Raw genomic sequence first — 22,917 nt, forward strand, 5'->3', positions numbered from 1 at the left:
TGGACCAGAATCCCCATGTTTGTGAACATTAAGATCTGGGCTTTGAGTGAGGGCCATTATGTAGATGCAAAGCTCAGATCCAGAGTTCCAGTTCAGGAGCTTGGGATGGACACATTTCTACTTTGAGAGCTGCTGGGCCAGGTTAGCCCTTGGGTGAGAGACCTTCAGGAAACCTCCAGCAGAATAGCTGTGGGCGGTTCATTAACTAGGGACAGTAATGACGGAATGCCCTGTTGTGGTGCTGAGGGTGCACACCATCCTTCAGAGGAAACAGAACCAACATGGTGGTAACCAGGATGGCAGTTGTCATAATTAGAGGTCTTTCTGGACTCTTTGCAAGAGGAGACCTGTTCACCTTGTTGTCATGGCCAAATACCAGTTGAGAGAGTTACGTTCTGCCTTGCTGAATTCCTCCTGTCATATTGTCGTCGAATGTTCATGAAATCCATTGAGAGCCTAGGGGACAGGATTCTACAGAAGTGCCATACAGCTTCCTCTGTCTTGTTAAGGCTGGCCTGCCTTTGCAGGGCTTAACAAGACCTCCAGGTCTCAGTCTCTCCCTCCTTTAAGTTTGTAAGAATTGGAGTAGTTTAGAGTGATACAAGGAGTGCCATGAAGTGTTGGTGCAGGTGCTAGCTTTGGCAGGTCACTGAATGCCACGCAAGGTGGCAGGACCTCAGTCCATCCCTTGCTAAGGTATTAATGTTGTCCAGCATATCACAACATGTGAGTTTGCCTGGTAGCCCAGCCCACTGATGGGGGTGAGGGGATGGGACAGCAAAAGGGGCAATCACTTAGTGGCCCAAGCTATTTAAAAGGGCCCAGGCTTCCAACCCTGCCTGTGCTGGGGAAGAGTTTCTTGAAGGTACTTTTGATGTGCCCCATGCAGGTTCCAGGGTGGGGTTGTTCAGCCCCAGAATGTGTATGAGGTATATCAACAGCATGTTTGAATCAAGAGAGGCTGCTGTGGCTGAGGGGGGAATGGTGGGGCTCATCTGAGCAGGTGGGGAACAGGGCTAGGCTGATCCAGGACTCCTCTAGGGAGGCGGAGCACTCAGAGACCACTCTGCCTTCCTCCAGCAAAGGCTGTGCATCCTCTTGGTAGCAGGTGCACAAGCAAGGAAGTAAACAGGAGTTAACTGTCTGGGTTTGTACTCCCTTAGCAAAACGAAGGATGAGGGAATAAAATCAGTGGCAAGATCCTGCAAGTCTGAGACAGTGTTCACAACCCCCATTCCAGTGTCCCTCCCAAGATCTGGCTCTAACTCAGCATGGAAATGAACTACCAGGTTTTAAAGAGGCTGTTGGTGCCAAGGAGACCAGACAGTGTAATAAATGTGAAAGCAATAGAAAGGCACCAGCTTTACTATATGCAGTTAAACCCAGTCAATCCAAATGGATATTATAGAGCAGGGAATCAAGTACAAAATAAAACCTACTGCACAAAACTCAGTTTTTTAAAGACTAGCCCAGTGTGCTGTACACCGCAGAGAACCCGTGAGGTCAGACCGCGTACGTTACCTGACTCTGAACTGGAAAGAGCGCAGGAAAGGGTGAGCTGGAGGAGAGATCACAAGTGCTGGAGATCTGCAGTTTGGTTGTAGGATGACTCAGAATGGGACAAATGTCTACTGCATGAGGGAGGGGTAAATTGCAAAGAAATTATGTAGGGGTGGAACAAGGAGGAGTGACCTCCAGGAATGAAGAATGCAAACATTCAATATTAGAAAAACTTCCTGGCCCTGAGATCTGAGAACAGCATCCCAGGGGAAGTGGTGGAAGCTTTTTAGCTTGTAACATTTAAAACTAGAAAATACACTGATGAGATTGATTCTACGCTGGCCTCTGGGATTGACGTAGATGTCACTGTTACAGCTTTTCAGCTTGTATTAACTTGACTGTGAAATGCCATCCTTAGATTTCCATAACATGATATTTTAACCAGGTAATTGATAGGGTTTTTTTTCACGTCTTAAATCTAGGTGGTTCAAGTTTCCCCTTAATTCAGTCATAAATCAGGGCTTCTTGAAGGGGCCACCTTGGTGATCCCAAAGATATCTGGTGCATTGGATCAAAAATCCCATTGCCTAGCACATTTAAACAATTTCCATTATTCTAAGGCCACTGTACCTTATTCTCGCTAGACCTTGATAGAATGAAAGCCCATCATTAAATATTGAATGTGGTGATTGATGGCATTAACCTGTACCTTGAAATCTAAATCCAAAATATGAAGCATGAGCTGTCCTTAGAGCCCCTTTGTTACAGAAGATGTTATGTTATCTCTTGCTGGAAATCTACCTTTACAGAGGGCAGTAAGGTCCACAGACTTGCTCCAGGGGGTCTTTGGCCAGCTTTTAGCTCTGCAGGCAGATCCATATGGGTCTGTGTCTGACACCAGGGTAAGCACCTCCTCCTACAGAGCCCCACCGATTTTATTCCACCTCTGCAGCTGCAAAATGATCTTCTCAAATGTCTGACTGAAGGTACATGAAATCTGCTGCTGCGTGGGAAAAGCGCGGTAACGACTGATGAGTAGAAAAATCCAGGGCGTCATGCAAGGGAATAGGCATATTTGTCTGTCTTGACCTCCTCAGAATCCAAAAACATTGGATGTGCAGTCTGGCTAACCCAGCCTTCAAACCAGCATTGCGTGTTGTGGCTTCTCAGTAGAAGGAAATTCTTCATGTTAATAGTCACTGCACGTCGTTGAAAAATGCTCCCTCCCTGGCTGCACTGTATATAAAAACCCTTGGGTCAGAACCCTGGAGCGTGCCACACAAAGTACGTGAGCTAAACAAAGAGACGTTCCTGCTGTAGTCCCTAACTGCGTTCTGCCGTTGGATTCTGCAGTACAGCTAGAACAGTAATCGGCCTCCACCCATAAACCCTTCGCAGTGCTGGTGGTTAGTATTTTGTAGTCTTTAAAGTGCTACATAACTGCTGCATTGTTCCGCAGAGCATTGTCCAGCTGGGACTTGCAGGGAGCTCTTGAATGGATATTCCCAGAATTGCTGTGAAAAAGCCTAGTGTGCAGAGCAGTGTCATAGTATAAACTTGTTCCCTCTTCCCCCAGCTCCACATGAGGATCCACGCCGCATACGGATCCACAAAGGATATTTCAGTCTACAGCTCCATTAGTTTGCCGCCCACACACATCTATATTGTTGGCCGACCAACCAAGAAATTACAGCACCAGTGTCAGGTAGGAATCCAGGTTACTTTGTCAGTAGAACAGTCAAGTGGCAGGTGCTGCCCTCCTGGAGTCAGTGAAGATCATCTCACCAGGATCCTTCTGCTTCCCTCTGAGGGTTTATCTATATTTACCAGACAGTCGATGCTCTAGAGGTTGATCTGTCGGGGTTCAATTGAGCAGGTCTAGTAAGGGCCTGCTAAATTGAATTCTGAGGGCACCCCCGTTGACCCTGCTGCTCCTCACAATTGTGAGGAGTAAGGGAAGTCAACGTGAGAGTTTCTCCTGTGGACCTCTCGCTGTGGGGACAGCGCAGAAAATCAGCGTCAGATACATCAACTTCAGCAATGCAATTCATGTAGCTGGAGTTGCGCATCTTACACTGATTTTCTTCTCCCAAGTGTAGACTTAGCCTGTGAGGTGTGAGGGTTCCTAGCTTTCTACATCACCGCTATGAAAATAACGCAGTGAAAACACCCGTTGCTGCTCCACTGCGCTGGTTTGTAGTGATGCATAATTCATTTTTAACTTGAAGTGCTGTCCACTTAAAAAGCTCCCCCTTGTCTGAACTTGGCCCTGCTGTTACCTAGGCTGAATAAAGCTGACGGACGGAATGGTGGGGAGGGGTTCCCTGGTGAGCTGGCTGCCTTTGTGCATATGACAGCACCATGTGTCACTGTCGGTTACTTCCCCCGTACAGAGTCAGTCCGTTCCCCATGTTGTTGTTCCCTGGGCAACAGGGGCAGAAACATTTAAGAAGGTGATTGTCAAACTTCAGCTGGCAGAGGATCTTGAAGTCAGATGTAGGTTCTGAACTGTGTGCCTCTACTTTTTTTTTTTTTTTTTTTTTGAAAGTTGCTTGTTTTCAAGTGGACTGTGTCCCATAACAGCCACTGCCCCTGTTGTTTCACAGTTCATTACTGAGGGGTATGCAGCCCACCTTGCCCAGCTGGAGTATAATCATCGTTCCCGGCCTGCCAAAAACACAACCCGGATGGTGCTCAGAAAAGGCAGCTTTGGGCTCCCCAGCCAGCCGGATTTCCTGCGCAAGAGGAATCATTTGCTACGTACCATCTCCTCCCAGCCCCCAGGGACGAGCAGCAATGCCAGCCACAGACCTGAACGTACGCAGAGCCAGTCGGACAGCGATCGGGAGCGAGATCGGGAGCGCAGCCAAAGAAGCATGAGCATTGCCACTGGGTGCTGGGGCCGGAGCGTGTCCTCAAAACTGGAATCCGGCACATTAGGTCAGAAGTAGAGTCAGCTAGGAGCCAGTCACCATAGGCTGCAGTCACCAAAGGAGGAAAGGAAAGGAATAAAGGACAAGGTCAGCCGTGAGAGCTGGAAGGGGAAATATGGTGCTACTCTCTAATAACGGCATGGAATGCTGGGGGGGAAAGGACAATGCATTTTCCATATGGAACGTGCAGGCCTTAAAACGGCATGTTTGGTTTGCAGAGCACTAGCCCAGAAAGCCACTGGAAATTAGGGATCCGGGGGGAAAGCAACAGTCACCAGATCAAGCCCATGCTATCTCCTGCCTCCTTCTCTTATCCAGGTTTAGCAACTGTAAATACGTGCCTCCCTCGCCTTCTTAGCCATCAATCAGACACACACGACTGAGTGCGAGCCTCAGAGCGATGGGGCGGAAGGGAAGTAGTCTGGCGAGACCTCTCACTTGGGTTGTTCCATTAGCCAGATGGAGAGAGAGACTGCTGGATACCAGCGCTTTGTGTGCGTTTTCAGCAAAGCGTGTCATTCCCACGGTGCAGAGACTGAAGCGAGAGGCTTCTTCTACGCTGGGTGAAGCAATCAGGTGTTTTACACATACAGAGAGCTTAGAATTTATCCGCTTTGTCCCAGGGGAGGTGTCAGCAAGGCACTAGTCAGGTGTCAGCTGCTGTTGGCAGGAGCAGGCTATCAGCAGACTGATACTCCAGAAAGTGGGGTCATCAGATTTTTGGTTTGGTTTGAAACATTTTGAAAGTGATTGAATTTAATGCATTAAGCTATTAAAACAAGGTGTCTGGGTTCAGCTGTTAAAAGCATCAGCCACTTACTTTACTGTACAGTTCTCCAAGTATTACTGCTGCGTATTATTTCTGAAACTAACCACCTTATATTTGCAAGTGTCTGAAGGTACTCAACAGCTAGATTGCACTGCATTTCCTGGCACCCAAAGGCAGGGTCCAAAATATTTCACCACTCTCCTCACCTCCGAGACATTTCTTCTTCCCAGGTTCTTCTCAAACAGCTTTCATGGGAATTAGACTTTCTTCTTTTAACTATAATTATTCAACTTTAAAACCTCATTGTTTTTGCACTGATAATTTTTAGAGTGGAGATCTGTTACCATCTCATGTAGCTACACCTGATTGTAGTGCATGACAATTAAATAGTATTAAGCCAGTCTGTGTGTGTGTATATACACATGCGTGCACACACACAATTTATATAAATTGTGCAGTTTTTCAGCAGTAAGGCGATTGTAAGGAAGTGTGCCAGCTAAGTTGTGCGAGTTTAAGCAAAGGCCATATCTGAATTTTCCTAGCCTCTCCTTCAGCGGATGTGTCTGAGCTGATGGTTTGGTGTGCTGCCATGACTTGAATCTCTCTTTTGCAACGAGCATTGCAGAACTGACATTTCTGTCTGCAGGACAGTGTGATGTTCTATGCTGCTTGTTAGCACTCCCTAGCGACCACAGCAGACGAGGAGATTGTCAGCCACAAGGTGTACTTAGGGGAAGGATATAATTTAATAGGGAGCAGAGAACAGTGCCTAAAACAGAGGTGGGGAGTGCCTGAAAGCCCCCTAGCCCAGCCCCCTCCTAGGTCAAACTAGCCAGGAGCCTGAACATCCAGCCTCAGTGAAGGGCGCAGTTTCCTTCTTGCACACACACCAACGGGGGTATGGGAAATACCTGTACTGGGATATCTGGGGCTCATACCTGCCTATTTTGCATGAAGATTTTATAGTCCTAGCACATACATTGGCTAAGCATTATCCTGCTCTCTCCTCCACTATTTATATCACTTTCTACTTACAAGGATCTTATTTATAATGGATTTTTTAGACTGTCAGCTTCATTTTATTAACTGTTTCAGTACCAAGTGCAGCACTTCTGCACTGAGACACGTAGCACTGTGAACGTTGCTCTGCTAACTGGTTCTAAGCTGCAGTAGGCAAACATAACTCTTCGAGACATCAGAAATCTGTCATGACTTCTGCTTGGACCTCAAGTTTTAAAACTAATTTACAATGTGTGCTCTTCCCTACAATGCTATAAAGAGGACAGTGTTTAACTCCTGAGAATGGCCATTTTGATGGCGTTCTCACATCTACCCACAAACACAGGGCTTCTCGCATACTCGGTCTCATTGCAAACTCTTGCACCACTCATCTTTGATACTTATTGTATGACAGAACACACCTGCAGATTTTTACTACTGAAAAAACTACTCCCCTTCCTGCTGACTCAGCCTAGTTACCTTGAATGTATAGCCAAAGCTACTGTGTGCAAACATGAATTGTCATAGCTTTTTGCTAGTTGAATATTATCCCAAATGGTTGCCACCTGAGTTAGAAGTAAGCCACAGTCAACTCTGTAAAGTGACCAAACCATGATCAGATCACAAAGCATATTTGCAAATTTGGATATGGCCTTTACAAAGTTCAACCTTACTCTGAAAGAAGAGTCCACACACCAAGGCATGCCGTGTACAGTTTTTTTTTAAAAATGCAGATGAGATGTTAACATTTTCTTGTGTGTAGATAGTATAAAACTGAGGATAATGTAAATGTTAAAACAAAAAACAAAAGTGAGTATATACAAAGTGAAAGTTATTTATTTTATGTAGAGAAAAATGTCTGGAGGGAACAACCTTCAGATTATTAATATTAAAATGTAGCTTTTTTGTTTCAGGCATTATGTACAAATCAGTTATTTTACGGACCAACTTTAATGTAACTGTCAATGACTGCAAAAGTGCAATATTATAATCACCTCTCCATCACTCCATATTGTAAACCAATAGTCCATGAGACTGACAATCACAGCACCTGTGTTCTGACCCTTTGTTAAGCTTCTTGAATTTTCCATCCTCTCCCCCATCTGTTTCCATCATAAGAATCCCTACAGAGAAACAGAGTGCAGAATCTTTGTTCGTCACTGCAATAATATCAGATATGTAGCCATGTATTAACACGAAGTATGTGGATAGTTTTTTTCACCCATACAAGTACACTGTTATTCCCTGTGAATCTATCTTCATACATCTTTGTCGTCTTATTGTCTATCTGAAGCGAAGATCTGTGTTCGTCTCTGTCATTCTAAGACCAATAGCAATAGCTTAACTTTGTGTTTATGAACTGCTCTGAGATGGTCCGGGGAGTGATGCATGTGAAACAAAATGTCTTTCCAAATGCACAAAAGAGACTTCACTGGGATACAGTTAGGGGAAGTTGAATGTATTTTCCATCTTATTGAAGGGGCACGGTCAGGTTAAATACCTTATTTACCTTTGTTACAAATAAGAGTTCTGTGTTTAAAACAGAAAGAATATTAAAAGTTTATTATACTTTTCACTGTTACGCTGGTTAGTTCCTTTTTGCATTCATCAGTTTAGCCAAGGAAAACAGACAAGTTGGTTCTGGTAACTATCACTTCCTGGTTCTCATGCACTCAGCACAATATTTATATTGCAAGCACTGGACTGAGATATTTGTTTTTTAAAAACAACACCTGTTTCCACTGGAATTAAACATTCATGGAACTATTTCTGTGGATATTTTTTTTCCCTAAAAAGCAGCTTTTATATAATCAGAACGCTGGGACAGATTTTTACCTGATACTGTCCTTTTCCAGTTTTCTTAAGTCCAAGCTGCCACTTTAATTCCTTATTTTCTTTTTTTGATAAATCATTAAAAAGGCAAAATTTTAATACCAAAAACATTGTACAGTGTTAGCCAACACGTTAAATGAAAACCAGTAGCTAAAAGGGTTACTGACAAACTGCTCTTCCCACAAACAACCTGCACTTGTAGTAACCCCAGTTCTTCAGGTATCTTCAACCTCTGCTGCATTGTCCTATTAGTTCTAGACGGCTTACATTTTTCCTCCTCTCTCTCCTTGTATGAAAACCCTAGATACTGATATCCCTGACTGTCAATTTTATATTCAATAATGTTGTTTTTTATTTATAAAAAACCTTTTAGGGATACAGATGGGGGGCGGGGCACTACATCCTGGCTTAATTTAACAGACATACTTGCCACCAGGGAATGAGAGTTAGACCCGACTCCGCTGCTTCCTGGTTTTCATTCTGTGTATGTAAAAGACTGTTCAGCTCTACTTGCTTGTATGTAACAAAACATAACTGCTGTACAACCTCCTTCTCCTCCCTGCTGTTCGTGCATCATTCTAATGCCTGGGCGTGCTTTGTGTACAGTATCCTTGTACATTACACAGATTAAAGAAACGGGAAGGCTACTTTGTCTGTTTCTTTTGGTGACTTATACGTTTGACAGTTGATGCCTCACAAAAGCTGGGAACTGAAAATGAGCCGGTTTAATGAAAGTGTCCAATGGGATTAGAAGCCAAAGAAAAAGATGACAAAGACGTAAACCGCACAGCAGAAAAAGGCAGGGACTGCAGACACTGACATGAGATGCATGGAAACTGAATGGAAGAGTGAGAGACAATTACAAGGCCTGTGAATTGCAGAAGATGTTCTACAGTCAGCATGTTAATGAAATGCTGGGACACAGGAAGTGAACCATGAGAGCAGAGAATAGGGAGCCACCCAGCCGCACGTGGGTGCTTCATTTTGGCTGCTAGGAAATGCACAAACTGTAAAGCCTCTAACAGGTTGAGCCTGGCTAGCTCAGGGGCTCTGGCTCAGTGCCACACAACAGCTGTCAGCACTGCAGCCTTACACTGACCCTTCCAACATGTCACCCTCTCAAACAGACCCTTTCCTCTGCCCTTCAGTACAGACAGTCACCTGACTCCAACACCTCCCGTGTGTCCAGGGCTTGACCCCCCTCTCACCCTGACTGCAATCAGTGGCCTTGTGAAAGGTACAGTTCCAGGGAGATTTGTGCCATAAGTAGTTCCTCTCCAAAAGGGAAATAAGTTGTCTCCCTCTGGAACACCTGCCTAACGCCCAACTACCCCAGGAGGAGGCCTGCATTAAAGGGAAAAGGAAGCTGCACTGACAGGATGCCTGCCAGCAGGCAAATAGCTTCTTATGTATGTGACCGGGCAACACCTCGGGGTATTCGATGAGGCTAAAAAAGTGGCACAAACTTTGTTCAAATTCCACAGGACACTTTTAAACAGGCAGCTGTTTTACAACTCAGAACTTACCTTTCCACCAGGAGGCAGCAGGCCCAAAAGGTCTGCACTGGGAGCTGTTCCATATAGCGCAGTAAAGGGACCATGGACATGACTTACATCGCCCAGGTAAGACAAGCGGGTATCTCGGGTTGGAATCAGTGTGCCACTGATGGGATCTGCTAACCATAGCTGTAGTAGCATAAGGTTAAAAATCTGACCTCCTGCGCCTACCTTAGCAAGGCAGTAGGTGCAGAGGATGTGGGGAAAACATTCATTTTAAAACCTTCAGGTGTTAGCCTAAACACCTGAGCACATGCCTGCAAATTTCCATTCAGTCCCCTTGCAACAGATTGGATTGCATAATTGCCACCTGCCACCCCTTCCCAGGCACACAAACCAATCCAGCAGCCCAAGTTCTTCCTTAAGCCAGTTTATTTTTTTTTCAACTTTTCAGATTCACTGAGTAAAGGACAAACAAAAAACCATAAGATGGAATTTTTCTGGGCTCCTTTAGTTTTGAAAAGGCCAATTTCACTAATAAAACGAAACTTCTCCCCTGCACTTGCATGGAGCAGCAAGCCCTATGCACAGATCAGAGCTCCGTCTGGCCCGAGACAGAGCACGGGAGGGGCAGCCCTTTGGTGCTCGAAGCTGTACTATTGCCAAGTGCCTTTACCTCTCCTTGGCTCAGTGGGAGTAGGCACCTTTCCGGAGACAGGGCTTAGGTGCAGGATGAACGTACTATTGGAGCCTGCACAAACCTGGGGCAAGGTATGAATGTGACTGCACAGCCAAGTGTTAAGAGTAAAGGGATCCCCATGTACATGGCCAATCCTATCAAACAAGAGGAAGCATTGGGCAAATATTAATTAACGAAGAATGAGCACAAAGCAACCACCAATGAGAAATGTTTCACAGAAGCCTTGATCCGGTGGATCACTGCGACATTCACCTCGGTAGCAGCAGGTTATGGCTGCCTGGTACCTGGCTATTTGCCTTAGAGCTTGGAATCCTAATTGCAATCAAAGTGTTTTAGAGCTAATGGGGTTAGCCACTGGGGCAGTTTGTCTCAGGAGACTCAGTACTGGTGTGCTGGTGACACCCATGAGATCCCATGTGGGCTGACAGCTGCTCCCCACCTGAGAGCCATTTGCTCCATCAGCAATTGTTGGGCACGTCTTCAGGAGTCTGCATGGGCTGGCAGAAGCCCTGGCTAACAGGAGGTGCCAAAGTCACAACCTCCTCCAGGCAACAGATTGACCCAGCAGATCAGGAACTGTCCCGGGGGCACTGATCCTGCTGTGTATCCCAGCTCTCGCCCGTGCGGGGGAAGGGGAGCTGCCTGCTTTGGCAGATTAGTGTCTCAAGGAGCAGAAAACGCAAACCACCTGTCCTGAGGTACTTGTAGTCTGGACTGTTACTGAAGCATCCCTGTCCTCATCTGGAAGGCCAGGCCGTCTCCTCGGGTGGCTTGCTGTGAAGGAACAGACAGAGGCGCTTATGGGCCAGTCTTCTCATAGCATCACACTGTATGCTGCCACACCGCCTCCACTGGTAGAGGCCTTTCAGCCTCCTGTAGGTAAGTGAGCAACCCACTTCCACCTTGGGGACGTAGGGTTTATTCTCCCATTTTACAGATGGTTAAAGCCAACAGAGAGGCTGCAGTTTCCCCACAGCCATGCAAAGAGATAGCAGAGCTCAGCTCTCCTGCTCCCCAGCCTGTGTTCTAGACACTAGCCCAGGCTGTCTGCTACAAACCCAGCTTGCAGGTCCCAGAATGGATCTTCGGTACAAAGGCCGTCTACCTTGTTAATCTCTTTGTGTCTTTCTTTGGTGACAATTTCTTCGAGTACTTCTCCATCTCCCTTAATAAGCCTGTAACAGAAGCACAGCAACACAAGTAGCAAAATCTACCAGCCGTACGGTTACCAACTGTAAGCAACACATTGCTTTGTTTCCCCAGCAGCAGAAGGCGTCATTCAATGACAGGTTTGTCCCCCTCAGGAGGAACGACTAGATCGCCTGCCTCATACACACCCAGCTACCGTTTCACACTGATGGAGACAGCCTTTTGCGTTGGAAGAAGCCCAACAAGCTGGACTTGTTGATGGATAACAGCCTCCTCTGCGCAAGCTAGAACAGAGTCAAGGGCCCCTGCCAACACAGGCTGGCTGCAGCATGGCGTCCCACACGAGCTCTGAGAGGGCGGCAGCTTTACATTGCCAGAGAGAGCTAAAAAGGCTCACTGCAGGCTGGGGCTTGAGCCAGATGCTGCTTTGACCATCTGGTGTAAACCTGGAGCAACTCGGCTGCTTAGTGTAACTGCAGTCTCTGTTTTAAATCTGAGAGCGGCTCCACCACAGAGCACGCTGGGAGTCAGGCTTTCATCAACCCTAGTTTAACGAACCTTTGCAGCCTTGTTCACCAACCGAACCAGGTCCTGCTTCAGTAAGAAAGACACTGTGTTGTGAATGTCCCAGGAACAACCTTCCTCTCCCAGCAGTCCTGTGCCCCAGGAGCTGCGGTGCTTTCGGCAATGCCCCGCACTGACCATTCCCTACAGAGCAGGCACGCTGCAAATCAAGCCTATCGGGTTAGTGTGCTGCAGGGAAAACAGATGCCATGGAAAAAGGATCTCGCATTACCCTCCAACTCTGCGCGTGGATTTGCTTGGCAACAGGAAGCTGGGCTGCTTGTTCCCAGTCTCAAATTTAACACATGCAAACAGCTTCCTTCACGATGCAGGGAAAGGGTACACTGCAGAGGCTTCAGTCCAGTCCCTCATTGCACATCAAAGTTGCTGGATCATCCAGTAATTGGAGATGTATTTGACCTTTGCTAATAGACCTTGAAAGGACCCAGTGGAGCTAAGGAAGGGGAATGGTAACAAACCAGCTAGCCCAGCTGCTGAATCATAGGCAGTGCTCAGCCTCCGAACGCAGGAGGGGAATTTAATTGTCTTCATTATGTGCCTTATGGGTAACTGACATTTGTGGAAACATCCTTCCTGAGCTCTGCTGGCTGCCTTCTATTTTAAGAACTGGCTTGCCACATGCAATTTTCTTTAGCATATTTTGTAGTCGCAGTAACGATGCAGCTAAATGCAAACAGCGTCATTTCTACTCCATTTTGAACACTAATTTGGTTAGAGGCCGCCAAGCCCCAGAATAGAGGGGCAATGGCCCCCAATTGTGCACATAAAGCCTTCTGGCTAGAGGACGGATGCTTCAGCACTATCAGGCAAGTATCCAAAGCAGCAGCCGCTACCTACGGAGCCACGTGCAACAAGTCAGAAAACAGCTCAGAACTGTCGGTCAAATCTGCTGGGTCCGATTTTCTCCCCACACCACTGCTTAGAATTGCATTTCCTTTGGGGAGCCTGATCTGCCCCCCAGTGGAAGGAGGAAAAACCCCTCTACCCTGAGTAACAAAAGCTTCAGCCAGATCCTGCAATAGCTGCTACTCTCCTCTGGATTCTACACTCCTACTGAGCACAGGTCATCAAGGACTCTGCTCTGAGAGGCCATTCATGCTCTCTCATCCCATGTATTTCAACAGCAGAAGAGGACATTCAGCGCTATGCAGGAGGTGCTTATCTGGCAGGATCAGACCCTTGCTTGCATCTTCTAACAATAACAGTCTCAGCCTCTCTAACCCAGCCAGTCTTTTACTCCACCCGCCTTCAATCCTAGTATTTTGATCTGAGCATCCAGCGGAGACCAGCGGGATTTACATCTTTATTGTCTGGGCTTGAATGCTTTAATCTCAAACTGGCCTGATGGGTCACAGTGTGCAGCTTGTGCACTAAGTGACTGGCTAGTAACAGCCCATGGCTCAAGAGCTGGCTGCTGAGAGGGGAGGGAAGAGGGGCTTAGCGAGAACCCTGCTTATACTAACAGCAAGGGTTTGCTCCCAACCTACATAGGCTTCCGCCTCTTTGATTGGTACTGCTGCCCTTCTCCACCCACCCTTCAGTCAGCCACACACACTCTTTCACTGGTTTAAATACCTGCTGTATGTCCTTGTCCACCATTCAGAAGCTCTGAGGATTGTCAGCTCTTTGGGGCAGGGGCTGTCTCTTCCACCCTGAGTGTGCAGCACCTAGCAGACTTGGGGCACTACGGCCATGCAAGTGATTCAAGCTAAAATATACCCCTTAGTGGATATGTAGAACTGATTGTTGATACACTTATACCACAGCTGCTATAAGTCAACTGGCCTGGAAGACTTTAACAGAGAGATGCTTCTGTGGATCAGCTAAGGACTAGAATTCGTGCAATGCTGGAAAACGTGCCTCTCCCCGTGTGTCCAAGCAGCGCCACTACTGGTCTTTTGTTTCAGGGCCCAGGGGACTGTACCTTGTTCTTCCCGTTTCGGGATCAACCACTTTTCTGATGACACTTTGCCTTGCATCCCATTCTTCTTTGGTCATTGGCTTCATAGCCTGGATGCGGGACTTCTGTTCATCTGTCAAAACTAGAGCGCAAACCTCAGTGAGCATGTGGAATAAGAACGGGCACACGCAGGTCTGTCTTCTGGCAGGGGCCGCAGAAGCAGAGCGCCTTACAACGATCATGGAGCACCACCCTGTGCAGCGCACTGGCAAAAACACTTGTCCCAAAGAGCTTGGCCTATTGAAGCCTCACGCTGCTCCTCTGAGGAGAGTATTGGTAGCTCTATTTCCCAGGAGTGAACAGGGGCCTGTGTAACAGCTACGTGATTTGCCCAAAGCTACACAGGTGAGCTGTTCCAAAAGCAGGCAGCATTAGCCTGACACGCTTCCTACTGAAGGGCCACATTAGCTCCGACTTCCAGGGAGCAAGGTGTGGCCAATGCTGAGCACTACTGAATATCTCACCAGATTTGGGACTGGAACCCAGACACCCTGGCTCCCACACCTTTGCTTGGCTGCTACGCTACAGACTTAACTCAATACCTCTTATTGAGTTAGCACTTTTGCTTGGGACATTTTATTTTCGATACTATTATACCCTGTTCATTTTTCTTCCTCAGTCCTTTCAAGGTAAGAGAGATTTTGATACCCTGTAAATACATTAAAGACTGCCCTGGGGAAATCCAGGGGAAGGCTGGACAAAATGCTTTTATCTAAAGCCAATGACTTTAGATTCCTCCCTTATCAGCCATCCTTCCCCCACAGTGGCTCCATTACAACTCCTTGGTGTAGATCTATTTGCCACCTGGCTTTCCTTACATATATAATTACACATGTATTAAAACTGAATTAATTTCTCCTGTTAACACCAATCCGCCTTCAGCACGAGCATCCACTACATTCTATGACTCCCGTGGCTTCCATAGCAGACTTAGGAGAGTTCCCACCAGGACTAGGTAACACCCAAAGAGCAGCTAAATAATAGTCTGACATGAACAAGATCTTTTCCCAATAAATCATAGATTCTGGGAACAACTGAACCAGGGGTTTGTGCACTGTTTCACTGAGGGATCAAAGCCCCATCTGCTTTTTTTTTTTTTTTTTTAATATCACAGATTGAAGCAGCACATAGACCAAGGACAAGTCAATTATTTGTTGTCCAGGTATCATCAAGGTCCGGACTCTAGAGAAACATTTGTCACACCCCAATAATGCTGCTGGTTTGTTTTGTCACAATAACAAAGTTTAAGAATCAGTAACTAAGATTATGCAGTCGGTTCAAAAGTGTTTGGTGGTCCAGATTTGGCTTGTGGTTTCCTAATGGACCACTCCTGATAGAGTCCTTAAATTTCAAATCTGAAACCTGAGGTAAAATTTTCCAGATGACCCAAATGTCCAAGGTACTGAAATCCCATTGGGCATTTTTTGAAAGTTTGGCCCCTGGGTTTGTATTTCTTGCCCTGTCAGCTCACTTATGTGATGCAGTGGATGGTCAGGGCCACCTTAAACCAGTGCTGGATGCTGAATAGAGGACCAAGTCTCAATGGCTATGGAATGAATACAACATGGTTTTATCTATGACCTTTGTGAGCAAAGTAACATACAGAAAACTATCAACTTCAGACCCTGAGTGCCAAAACCAAGAGCTTCAGGAATCCATTGCCAGCAGGTGTGGCCTTTCATTTTCATCTTTGTTCCTAGAACAAAGACAATTTTACCGAACTTACAAACAAAACCATCAGTTTGGGTCTTCAGGTAGATTCACGGCTGCTCAAGTTAGGCCACTCAAACGAGGAAAGAAAAGGCATCAGCTACCCGTGTCCCTTATCATGCAACATCTACTGATCCTTCCTTGGGTGAGCCATTAAAAGAACCTGCGTCATTAATGAGTGGGGAGTCATGTGCATTTTCCCAATCACTTCTCTGTTCTTTACATGAGCAAGTGTGGGGTTTTTAACCTGGCAACAAAAACATTATCTGACAGGTGCGCCGGTGGGGGGAGGGGGTGGTGGTGTGTGCAAAGGGGCCCAACATTTCAAAGGGGCTCAGAGTTACCACCACCACCACTGCTTTGGCAGAGACGGTGGCCAGAGCTCTGAGCCCCTTTGAAGTGTGCAGCTGTGTGGGAGTGGTGGTTGGGACGGGGGCAGCACCAGACACAGTGCAGTGGTGACAGCTAACTGCCCCTGGCCCCACCCCTTCCTCTCTTGGCCCCACCTCTTTTGGGACATAGAACCAAACCCCACCTCCCACCTTGCCCCATGGTGGCTCTCAGCGCTGCTGTTACCTGGGCCAGGTTCCGCCAAAGACTCTCTCTGCCACTGCTCCAGTGAAGGACCCGGCATCCCCGCCCCCAGGGCACTCTCCTCTTTGGCCTGGCCCTTTGATTTCTTCCTCAGCTGCTTCTTTTTTTTCTTCTTCTTTCTCTTTTTGTCTTTGTGTTTGGCTCCTTTCTTCTTGCTGGGTCTCCTCTTTTTCAGCTTGGCATCGCTGTCACTGGACTCCTCTGCCGTGGAGCTGGAGGAAGTCCCAGAAGATGAACTTGTTGTCCCAGAAGAGGAAGTACTCGCCTTCCTCTCTCTGTCTTTGGCCTTCTTCTTCTCTGCAAGACATGAAGAAGCGGGCGGTGTGAAGAGAACAATTGTTCCACAGCTGTCAAAGAGTCAGTCATGTTCTGTGGTGTTAGCGGTTCTGTTGTGGGTCTGTTCTTTGTTGGGCTGCTCAGGCAGAGCAAATCAAACCATTAGCACCACAGCAAAACCCCAATGAGCTAATACTTCTGTATTATCCCAGTGGGATGAGTTATCTGGGTATTGTCCTAGATCCAATATGCCCCCCCTCCTGTATACCGAGGTGTCCCATGACTGTGACAGGGCTGCACTTCATTCAGGCCCTTGAGACCCTCACCATCCAGGATCTGGGTGACTCCAGAGGCTTGGATTTCCCTCACAGGGATAGTCAGCAAGGGGGCAGGGAGACTGAATGGATCTGTGAGAAGCCCAGTGCTGCAAGGTCTGCACGCTGGAGATTTCTGAGGCGCTGGAGATGTCAGCACAAGAGCAATGAGGGTGAAGTGTGCATTGAAATTATTATATAAAGAGAACTGCCACTGACTTCTCTGAAACCAAGCATTGTGTATTCCCACAATGACACTCAACAGGCATATGCCCCTGAGTGGCCTTCAGCCGTAACCGTCACCCCCACCTGCTCTTACCTTCCTTAGCAGAGGCTGAGCTGGATCTGCGTCTGTGGGAGCTTGATGGCCTCTTCGCTGGAGGAGACGGGCTGCTCCTCTTTGAGTCCTTACTGCTTTGTCGTCTTTTCTTTTCATGCTTCTTCTCCCTCCTGCTTCGAGAATCACTTTTGCTCCTGCTTCGAGAACGTTTCCTGGATTGGCTGTGAGCCATTGTGCTCTGATTCCTATTCCAAACAATTCATTTTTCTTTCATTAGTGGTATTAATACAGGGCTGTGAAACTTAACCCCATCTAAGGAGACTGTCCCAACAGAGCAATTCCAATTCTGTTCCACCCGTAACTAGGAACTTGGCTTTGCTAAGCACCTAATTTAGGCTTGTCCATGAGGTAGCCACCCAAGTCAGGGTTAGTGTATTACTAGACTCAACTTACAGCAAATTTTGCTCGTGAAACTGTACGGCTGCATCTACACTAGCAAGTGCTTTCAAAAGATCCCACGGAGCGTCTACACACACAAAGCGTTCTTTGGAAAGAAAATCAAAAGAATGCGGTAGTCCTTTTAAAATCGCTCTGCCTGCACGGTTCAGGAAGCGCACCCCTGCTTGAAAGCTTCTTTCAAAAGAAAACATGTGGCGATGCACCACAGGCCATTTCTTTCACAAGAACAATCCTCGGAGGCCTGATTTTTCAACCCCTGGCCCATTCTTTCGAAACAGTGGGGGGCTGGGTGGATGCTCCCTCCCAAAAGAGCAGATCACTCTTTTGGTCCACGTTTTTATATGTGGACGTGCTCTTCTGAAAGAAGTGCTTTTGGAAGAGATCTTCCAGAAGGGCTTCTTTTGAAAGATCTCTGTAGTGTTAGACATGGCCTATGTGAAAATCTCTGACAACTCCAGAGAGAGGGTTACCCCATGATATAGCAGGCAGCAGGCCAGGTTCACGGACCCCCTTGTCATGGTCCACAAAATAAAGCACAGAGGAAAGGGGAACAGAGAGGAGAAGGGGACTCTTAAGACGTGTCTACACAGCAAAGTTATTTTGAAGTAATGGCTGTTATTTTGAAATAACTTTGTGAGCATCTACAAATACAACCTCTAGTTTGAAATTTTTCAAATTTGGTAAAGCTCATTGTATGAGGAATAGTATAGTACCTCTTCCAAAACGGGTATTTCAGAATCAGGGCTATTTTGAAATAAGATATTCTGGAACAGCTCAGTCCACAGACACATCACATCTCAGAGCTCGAAGAGACCTTGGGAAGTCATCAAGTCCAGTCCCCTGCCCCCTTGGTAGAGCCACACACCATCCCTCCCCCGCATTTTTTTTTTTTTTAAATCTATTTGCCCCAGATCCCTAAACAGCCTCCTCACAGATTGAGCTCTCGACTCTGGATTTAGCAGGCCAATACTCAAACCTCTGAGCTACCCCTCCCCCCTGTGTAGACGCAGTATTTCAGATTAGCGCAGTGCTTCCAGGGGCTCTAATCCAAAATAGGCTCTATTGTATGTAGGTGCACTATTTTGGGATAAGGTTTGCTCTTGCTTATTCAGGGCTCCCCTGTAGTGTAGACGCTGTATTCAGGAATAGCTTACTTTGGAGTAACAACTCTGGAATAAGCTATTTTGGAATAACTTTGCTGTGCAGATACACCCTTAGGGATGATTTTCAAATGCTGTTTTAATTTGCACAGTCCTCCGCCTCCCAAACAACCCTCTTAATTAGATTTGGCTCACGCGCTCTTCCCCGCTTCATTTTCAATATCAGCCGTAGCTCCTGCAGCATGCAAAGGCACAGCAGTGCCCCTTCAATGGCCAGCAGTGACAAATGCACTTTATCACTTTTATCCTTCTCAGGCTTTAAGGATTACAGGTTCTACTTTCTAATCAATGCCTACGTATCATCCCCTTTACTATAGCCACATGCCTCTTATAGCCCAATAGATCCAGACTTGGCATGAGGCACAGGCCACTGCAGCATTAAAAATTCCATTCAGAACTGAGCAAAGAAGAATTAATTACCTATTTACTTAAAATGCTGGGAGCTGTCACCAGCGAAGGGACAATAATGAATTTTTAATATTTCAATTTACTTTTAGGAAACGGATGACATGCTCAGCTGGCACCTCTTGCAATCGGGCCAACATGCTGCCAGGGGAGTGCAAGGGCAAACCGCGCTATAATTACAGACAAGCTCACGTTCCTTTGCAAGCAAACGAGCTGGGAGCAGCAGCGTAATGGTAGCTGGGAAATTGTAGCTAACATATGAGCCAGAAAATAGCTGACCGGAATCACGTCCCCACTGCACTGAAGTTCCAAACAAGATAATCCAAGATCCCTCCAAGCAGAATTCCCGCTTATTTTTATCGCTCAGTGGAAAGAATTTTCTCGTGCAGGTGATGGGTGAAACGCCAACATCTCGCCTTCATATTGGAGCATGGAACAAAATGCATGTGGCGGGAGTGGGGCCGTGGGGTTCTAAGTGTGGGTAGGGGCTCAGGACTGCAGCAGAGGGTGTGGTGAAGGTGTGGGGGGGTTCCAGCTGGGGGTGCAAGCTCTAGAATGGGGCTGGGATTGAGGGACTCAGGACTGAGACAGAGGTTGGAGTGAAGAGCTCTGGCTGGGGCTGGAAATAAGGTGTTTGGAGTGCAGGGGTCCCAGGTCTGGGATGGGGTGCAGGAGGCAGCACAAGCTCTGGGCTAAGGTTGTAGGGCAGGATGGGTACAGGCTCTGGGGTGAGGGCAGAGGTGAGGGCTTTGCAGTGCAGGAAGATGCCCTGGGGTGGGGCTAAGGATTAGCTGAGAAGCTCTCGGCTGGGCTGAGTGGGGAGCTGGGCTTGAGGGTTCTCCCCACTGCAACCTTGACGTCTGTGTGGGGCTTAATGGGAAGCTGCACGGTCATGTAGCTTAGATGGAAGTAAGATTACAAGTGAATTAGAAGTTCAAATTGATTTCCAAATGAAAGCCTCAATAAAGAGCAACAAAAGATTTGCTTTAAAGACACATGATAAAGCCACAAGGAATCAGATCCTTAACACGCACACCACATATACGCATACATCTATTTACAAAAATACAAGAATCTCTTTCAGGAGGACCTTGAAGACTCAGATAGCCCTAGAAGCACTATTATGATCTCGGATAGACATCTGCACAGTAGCTGATTCTACAAGAATGCCAGTGATAAAGTCTACAGAGTCATGGTTCAGCCCAGAGTAGATGTAGTTATTTCCCAGAACTATTTTTCTCTGTATGGCCTGTGCAGAGGTAAACAAATGCTGACACAAAACCCAGCCTTTCCTTTCTAAAGTGCATTTAATTTTTCCCTCAGATAAATGGGAAAAATAACAAGCCAAGTTTTCCAGGGCCTGCTAGAAAGCCAGATATGTGTTTGTTTTGGAGTCCAAATCAGGCTAATGACGTTTACATATGACAGGACTGAGAGAATGTTTTCCCAGCTGTGGAGACATCTAAGCATGGCTCAAAAACCAGAGCGGAAACTGAGACTCTGCACACTAGAAAAAAGTCACTAGATCCTAGAACAACAATACTAAGACCTCAGTGGTTCTAGAACCAAATTACTGATCAACATTACCCAAGTGAACCACAATAGCATGAATTCATTGTTTGATTTACTATATATTTTTCACTGTGTGATGACTATCCAAGTCTTACTAACCAAGTGTAGTTGATCAAATAACAAAGGAAAAGCATCCTGACTGGTTAGTAACTTGGGTTGGTTAATAATTAAAGCACACACTGTTTTAATATGCTATGCAAAGACCGGCAGGTGACACATTACACAGCCACTCGCAGTTCATGACTTTGAGTATCGCTGTCCTAGACACTAGCCCAAAACAGCAAGTTGGAATGGCGCCAGCACAGACACAGCTACAACAGTGAAAACTGTTCCTGTCCTCTTCTAGCGTTTGGTCCACACACTCGTACACCGACAGAGCTCAGCCTTAAACAAGGGAATCAGATTGAGATCAAGGTGATTTAGGGTGAACACGTGGGTTAGTCCAGATCATTCAATATCCTAAACCAGGCTGCGATGACACACCAGCTTTTCTCTCTCTCTTTCTACACTTCCACCAGCTCGCCCCAGCCCACCCACCTGCTGACAGCCTCTCTCTTCTCCCTGGTGTGCAGCTCTTAATTCCTCTCCCCTTCAGCTCTCTTGGGGTTAAGGTGGAGTTAACAATACAGTTTGGGCACAAAGGGGAGAGAACACCAGCAGCCCAATCCTTCCCAGTCTTTCAGTCTGGCTCCCAGGGCAGTTCTGCTGCTGTCTGCAGGATCGTACAGCGCCTGTGCTTTCCCCCGTAGCTCTGCCTGCCCTACAAGGCAGAGGAAGTGCTGTTAGGCCCATTTCACAGCTTCGACCGGCTCGCCTCACCCAGACTCGAACGCGGTGGGTGCTGGCCCTTTAAGACTCACACCCCGAGCCAGTGACTGGCCCTTTAACACTCTCCCATTTCTCCTCCAGTCCTGCGAGATAGGGTCCGGCCCCGGCCGCAGCGCGCATGCGTACAGGCATCGTCTTATGCAGCCTCTGCGGACCCAATCTTGCCCCTTATTCCTCCTGCCACTGCTCGTCCCACTCCCCGGACCGGCCCCTCCGCGCAGTCAGCCCGTCGCAGGTAAGAGACTCACTCTCGGGGCTGGGAGGCGCGCGCAAGCGGCCAGCCCCGCGCGCGGTGGAGTCCGCGTCTCCCGCGAAGCTGCCCTCGGGCCGTCCGGGAACGGGTCCGTTGGGCTCAGTTGTGTGGCGCACTTCCGGTGCGTCCTCTCCAGCCCTGGTTCCGGTGGGGAAACACAGACCCTGCGCACATTGGTTCCTACCCCAGCTGCGGCTGGGCTGGGAGGAGCGAGTCTCGGCCAGGCCCGGGGGAGGCATGGTACCTGCCCGACGGCGGCGGAGCCTGAAGAGCTGCTGTCCCCATTCCTGCGAGAGCGGGGTAGCGGGGCGGGACGTGCAGCTTTGAGCTGGAAGGTTCTGCCAAGGCAGGGTGCAGAGTCGCTCTTGGGGTGATGGGTGAGAGCCAGACTGGCTATACCCCGCAGACCAGGAGGCAGATGGAGCTGCGGGCTCTTTGCTGGCTGGGCCTTGTGGCGATGAGCTCGGTGGGTGAGCTCATGCCTTATTTTGCATCAACCTGTGTTGCTGAGACACAGACTTTCCAGCTACACCGATTTCTTTCCTGGTCCTGGTACTCAGAAATCAGGGGCTTCTCTTCCCTGGCTTTGGCTGAGCATTTCAGGGAGAGGTAAAGTAACACGTGCAGAAGTCAAGGAGCTGACACAGCAGGGCCCGGTAGAAATGAGCCTCAAGCGAAGACAACCTGGGTAGTTGTTACACAGAAACCATAGGAAAGATCAGGAACATGTGAGGCCAGCACTGAATTGGCCACCAGTTGTAGAAGAGTGAGGAAGGTCAAGATAAAAGCAGCAGAAAATGGCAACAGAGGATACTGAACACTTAGGTATCGTGGGGAAACGTACAGTGTGACCTTGGGGTTAAGAACCCCTCAGGAATGGAGGCTATTCACAACCCTGAAATGTTGCCGGCACTGATCAGAATGCTATGGTGATTTTTCCAAAAGTTTACAACATTGACTTTAATACAGCTTTGACTCTGGAGTATACAGAAGAAAAATGCTGCTTCCCCCCACCCCCCGCCCTTTTTACCTGTAGCAGCAACGAAGGGTCCTGTGGCACCTTATAGACTAACAGAAAAGTTTAGAGCATGAGCTTTCGTGAGTTAACTCACTTCTTAAGCTCATGCTCTAAACTTTTCTGT

General features: G+C 47.5%; 2 protein-coding genes across 9 annotated transcripts in view; one reads left to right on the top strand and one right to left on the bottom strand.

Moving 5' to 3' along the window:
* Nucleotides 1-8,681, top strand: part of PITPNM2 (phosphatidylinositol transfer protein membrane associated 2) — a 230,574-nt gene extending 221,893 nt beyond the window's left edge. For all 5 annotated transcript variants that reach the window (XM_075012768.1, XM_075012770.1, XM_075012769.1 and 2 more), the window contains 3 exons: nucleotides 3,077-3,205; nucleotides 4,107-4,520; nucleotides 4,752-8,681. In XM_075012768.1, coding sequence (XP_074868869.1) covers nucleotides 3,077-3,205; nucleotides 4,107-4,451 — 474 coding nt within the window. In that variant the 3' untranslated portion in view covers nucleotides 4,452-4,520; nucleotides 4,752-8,681. The remainder of the gene's footprint in view (nucleotides 1-3,076; nucleotides 3,206-4,106; nucleotides 4,521-4,751) is intronic.
* Nucleotides 6,319-21,926, bottom strand: ARL6IP4 (ARF like GTPase 6 interacting protein 4). Of its 4 annotated transcripts, none has more exons than XM_075012776.1 (7): nucleotides 21,771-21,926; nucleotides 17,138-17,343; nucleotides 16,211-16,525; nucleotides 13,889-14,006; nucleotides 11,336-11,405; nucleotides 10,919-11,004; nucleotides 6,319-7,325 (listed from the first exon to the last, which is right to left on the bottom strand). In XM_075012776.1, exons 2-6 carry the CDS (start codon nucleotides 17,328-17,330, stop codon nucleotides 10,948-10,950), a joined length of 753 nt encoding a protein of 250 aa, XP_074868877.1. In that variant the 5' UTR covers nucleotides 17,331-17,343; nucleotides 21,771-21,926; the 3' UTR covers nucleotides 6,319-7,325; nucleotides 10,919-10,947. The 4 variants fall into 4 exon arrangements, with proteins under 4 accessions (XP_074868877.1, XP_074868876.1, XP_074868875.1 ...); XM_075012775.1 differs by lacking the exon at nucleotides 6,319-7,325 and adding an exon at nucleotides 8,822-10,364; XM_075012774.1 differs by lacking the exon at nucleotides 6,319-7,325 and adding an exon at nucleotides 21,232-21,454 and having other exon boundaries at nucleotides 8,822-11,004; nucleotides 21,771-21,910.
* Between the last annotated feature and the right edge of the window lie 991 nt (nucleotides 21,927-22,917).

The sequence above is a fragment of the Carettochelys insculpta genome, chromosome 18, assembly GCF_033958435.1.
Source record: "Carettochelys insculpta isolate YL-2023 chromosome 18, ASM3395843v1, whole genome shotgun sequence".
Taxonomy (NCBI): domain Eukaryota; kingdom Metazoa; phylum Chordata; order Testudines; family Carettochelyidae; genus Carettochelys; species Carettochelys insculpta.

Coding starts and splice junctions, on each gene's coding strand:
- ARL6IP4 (XM_075012776.1), bottom strand. CDS start 17,330: ATGGCTCACAGCCAATCCAGGAAACGTTCTCGAAGCAGGAGCAAAAGT. Junction 14,007..16,210: donor TTTGGCGGAACCTGGCCCAG/GTAACAGCAGCG, acceptor TTTGCGCTCTAG/TTTTGACAGATGAACAGAAG. Junction 11,005..11,335: donor GACACAAAGAGATTAACAAG/GTAGACGGCCTT, acceptor GTTCCTTCACAG/CAAGCCACCCGAGGAGACGG.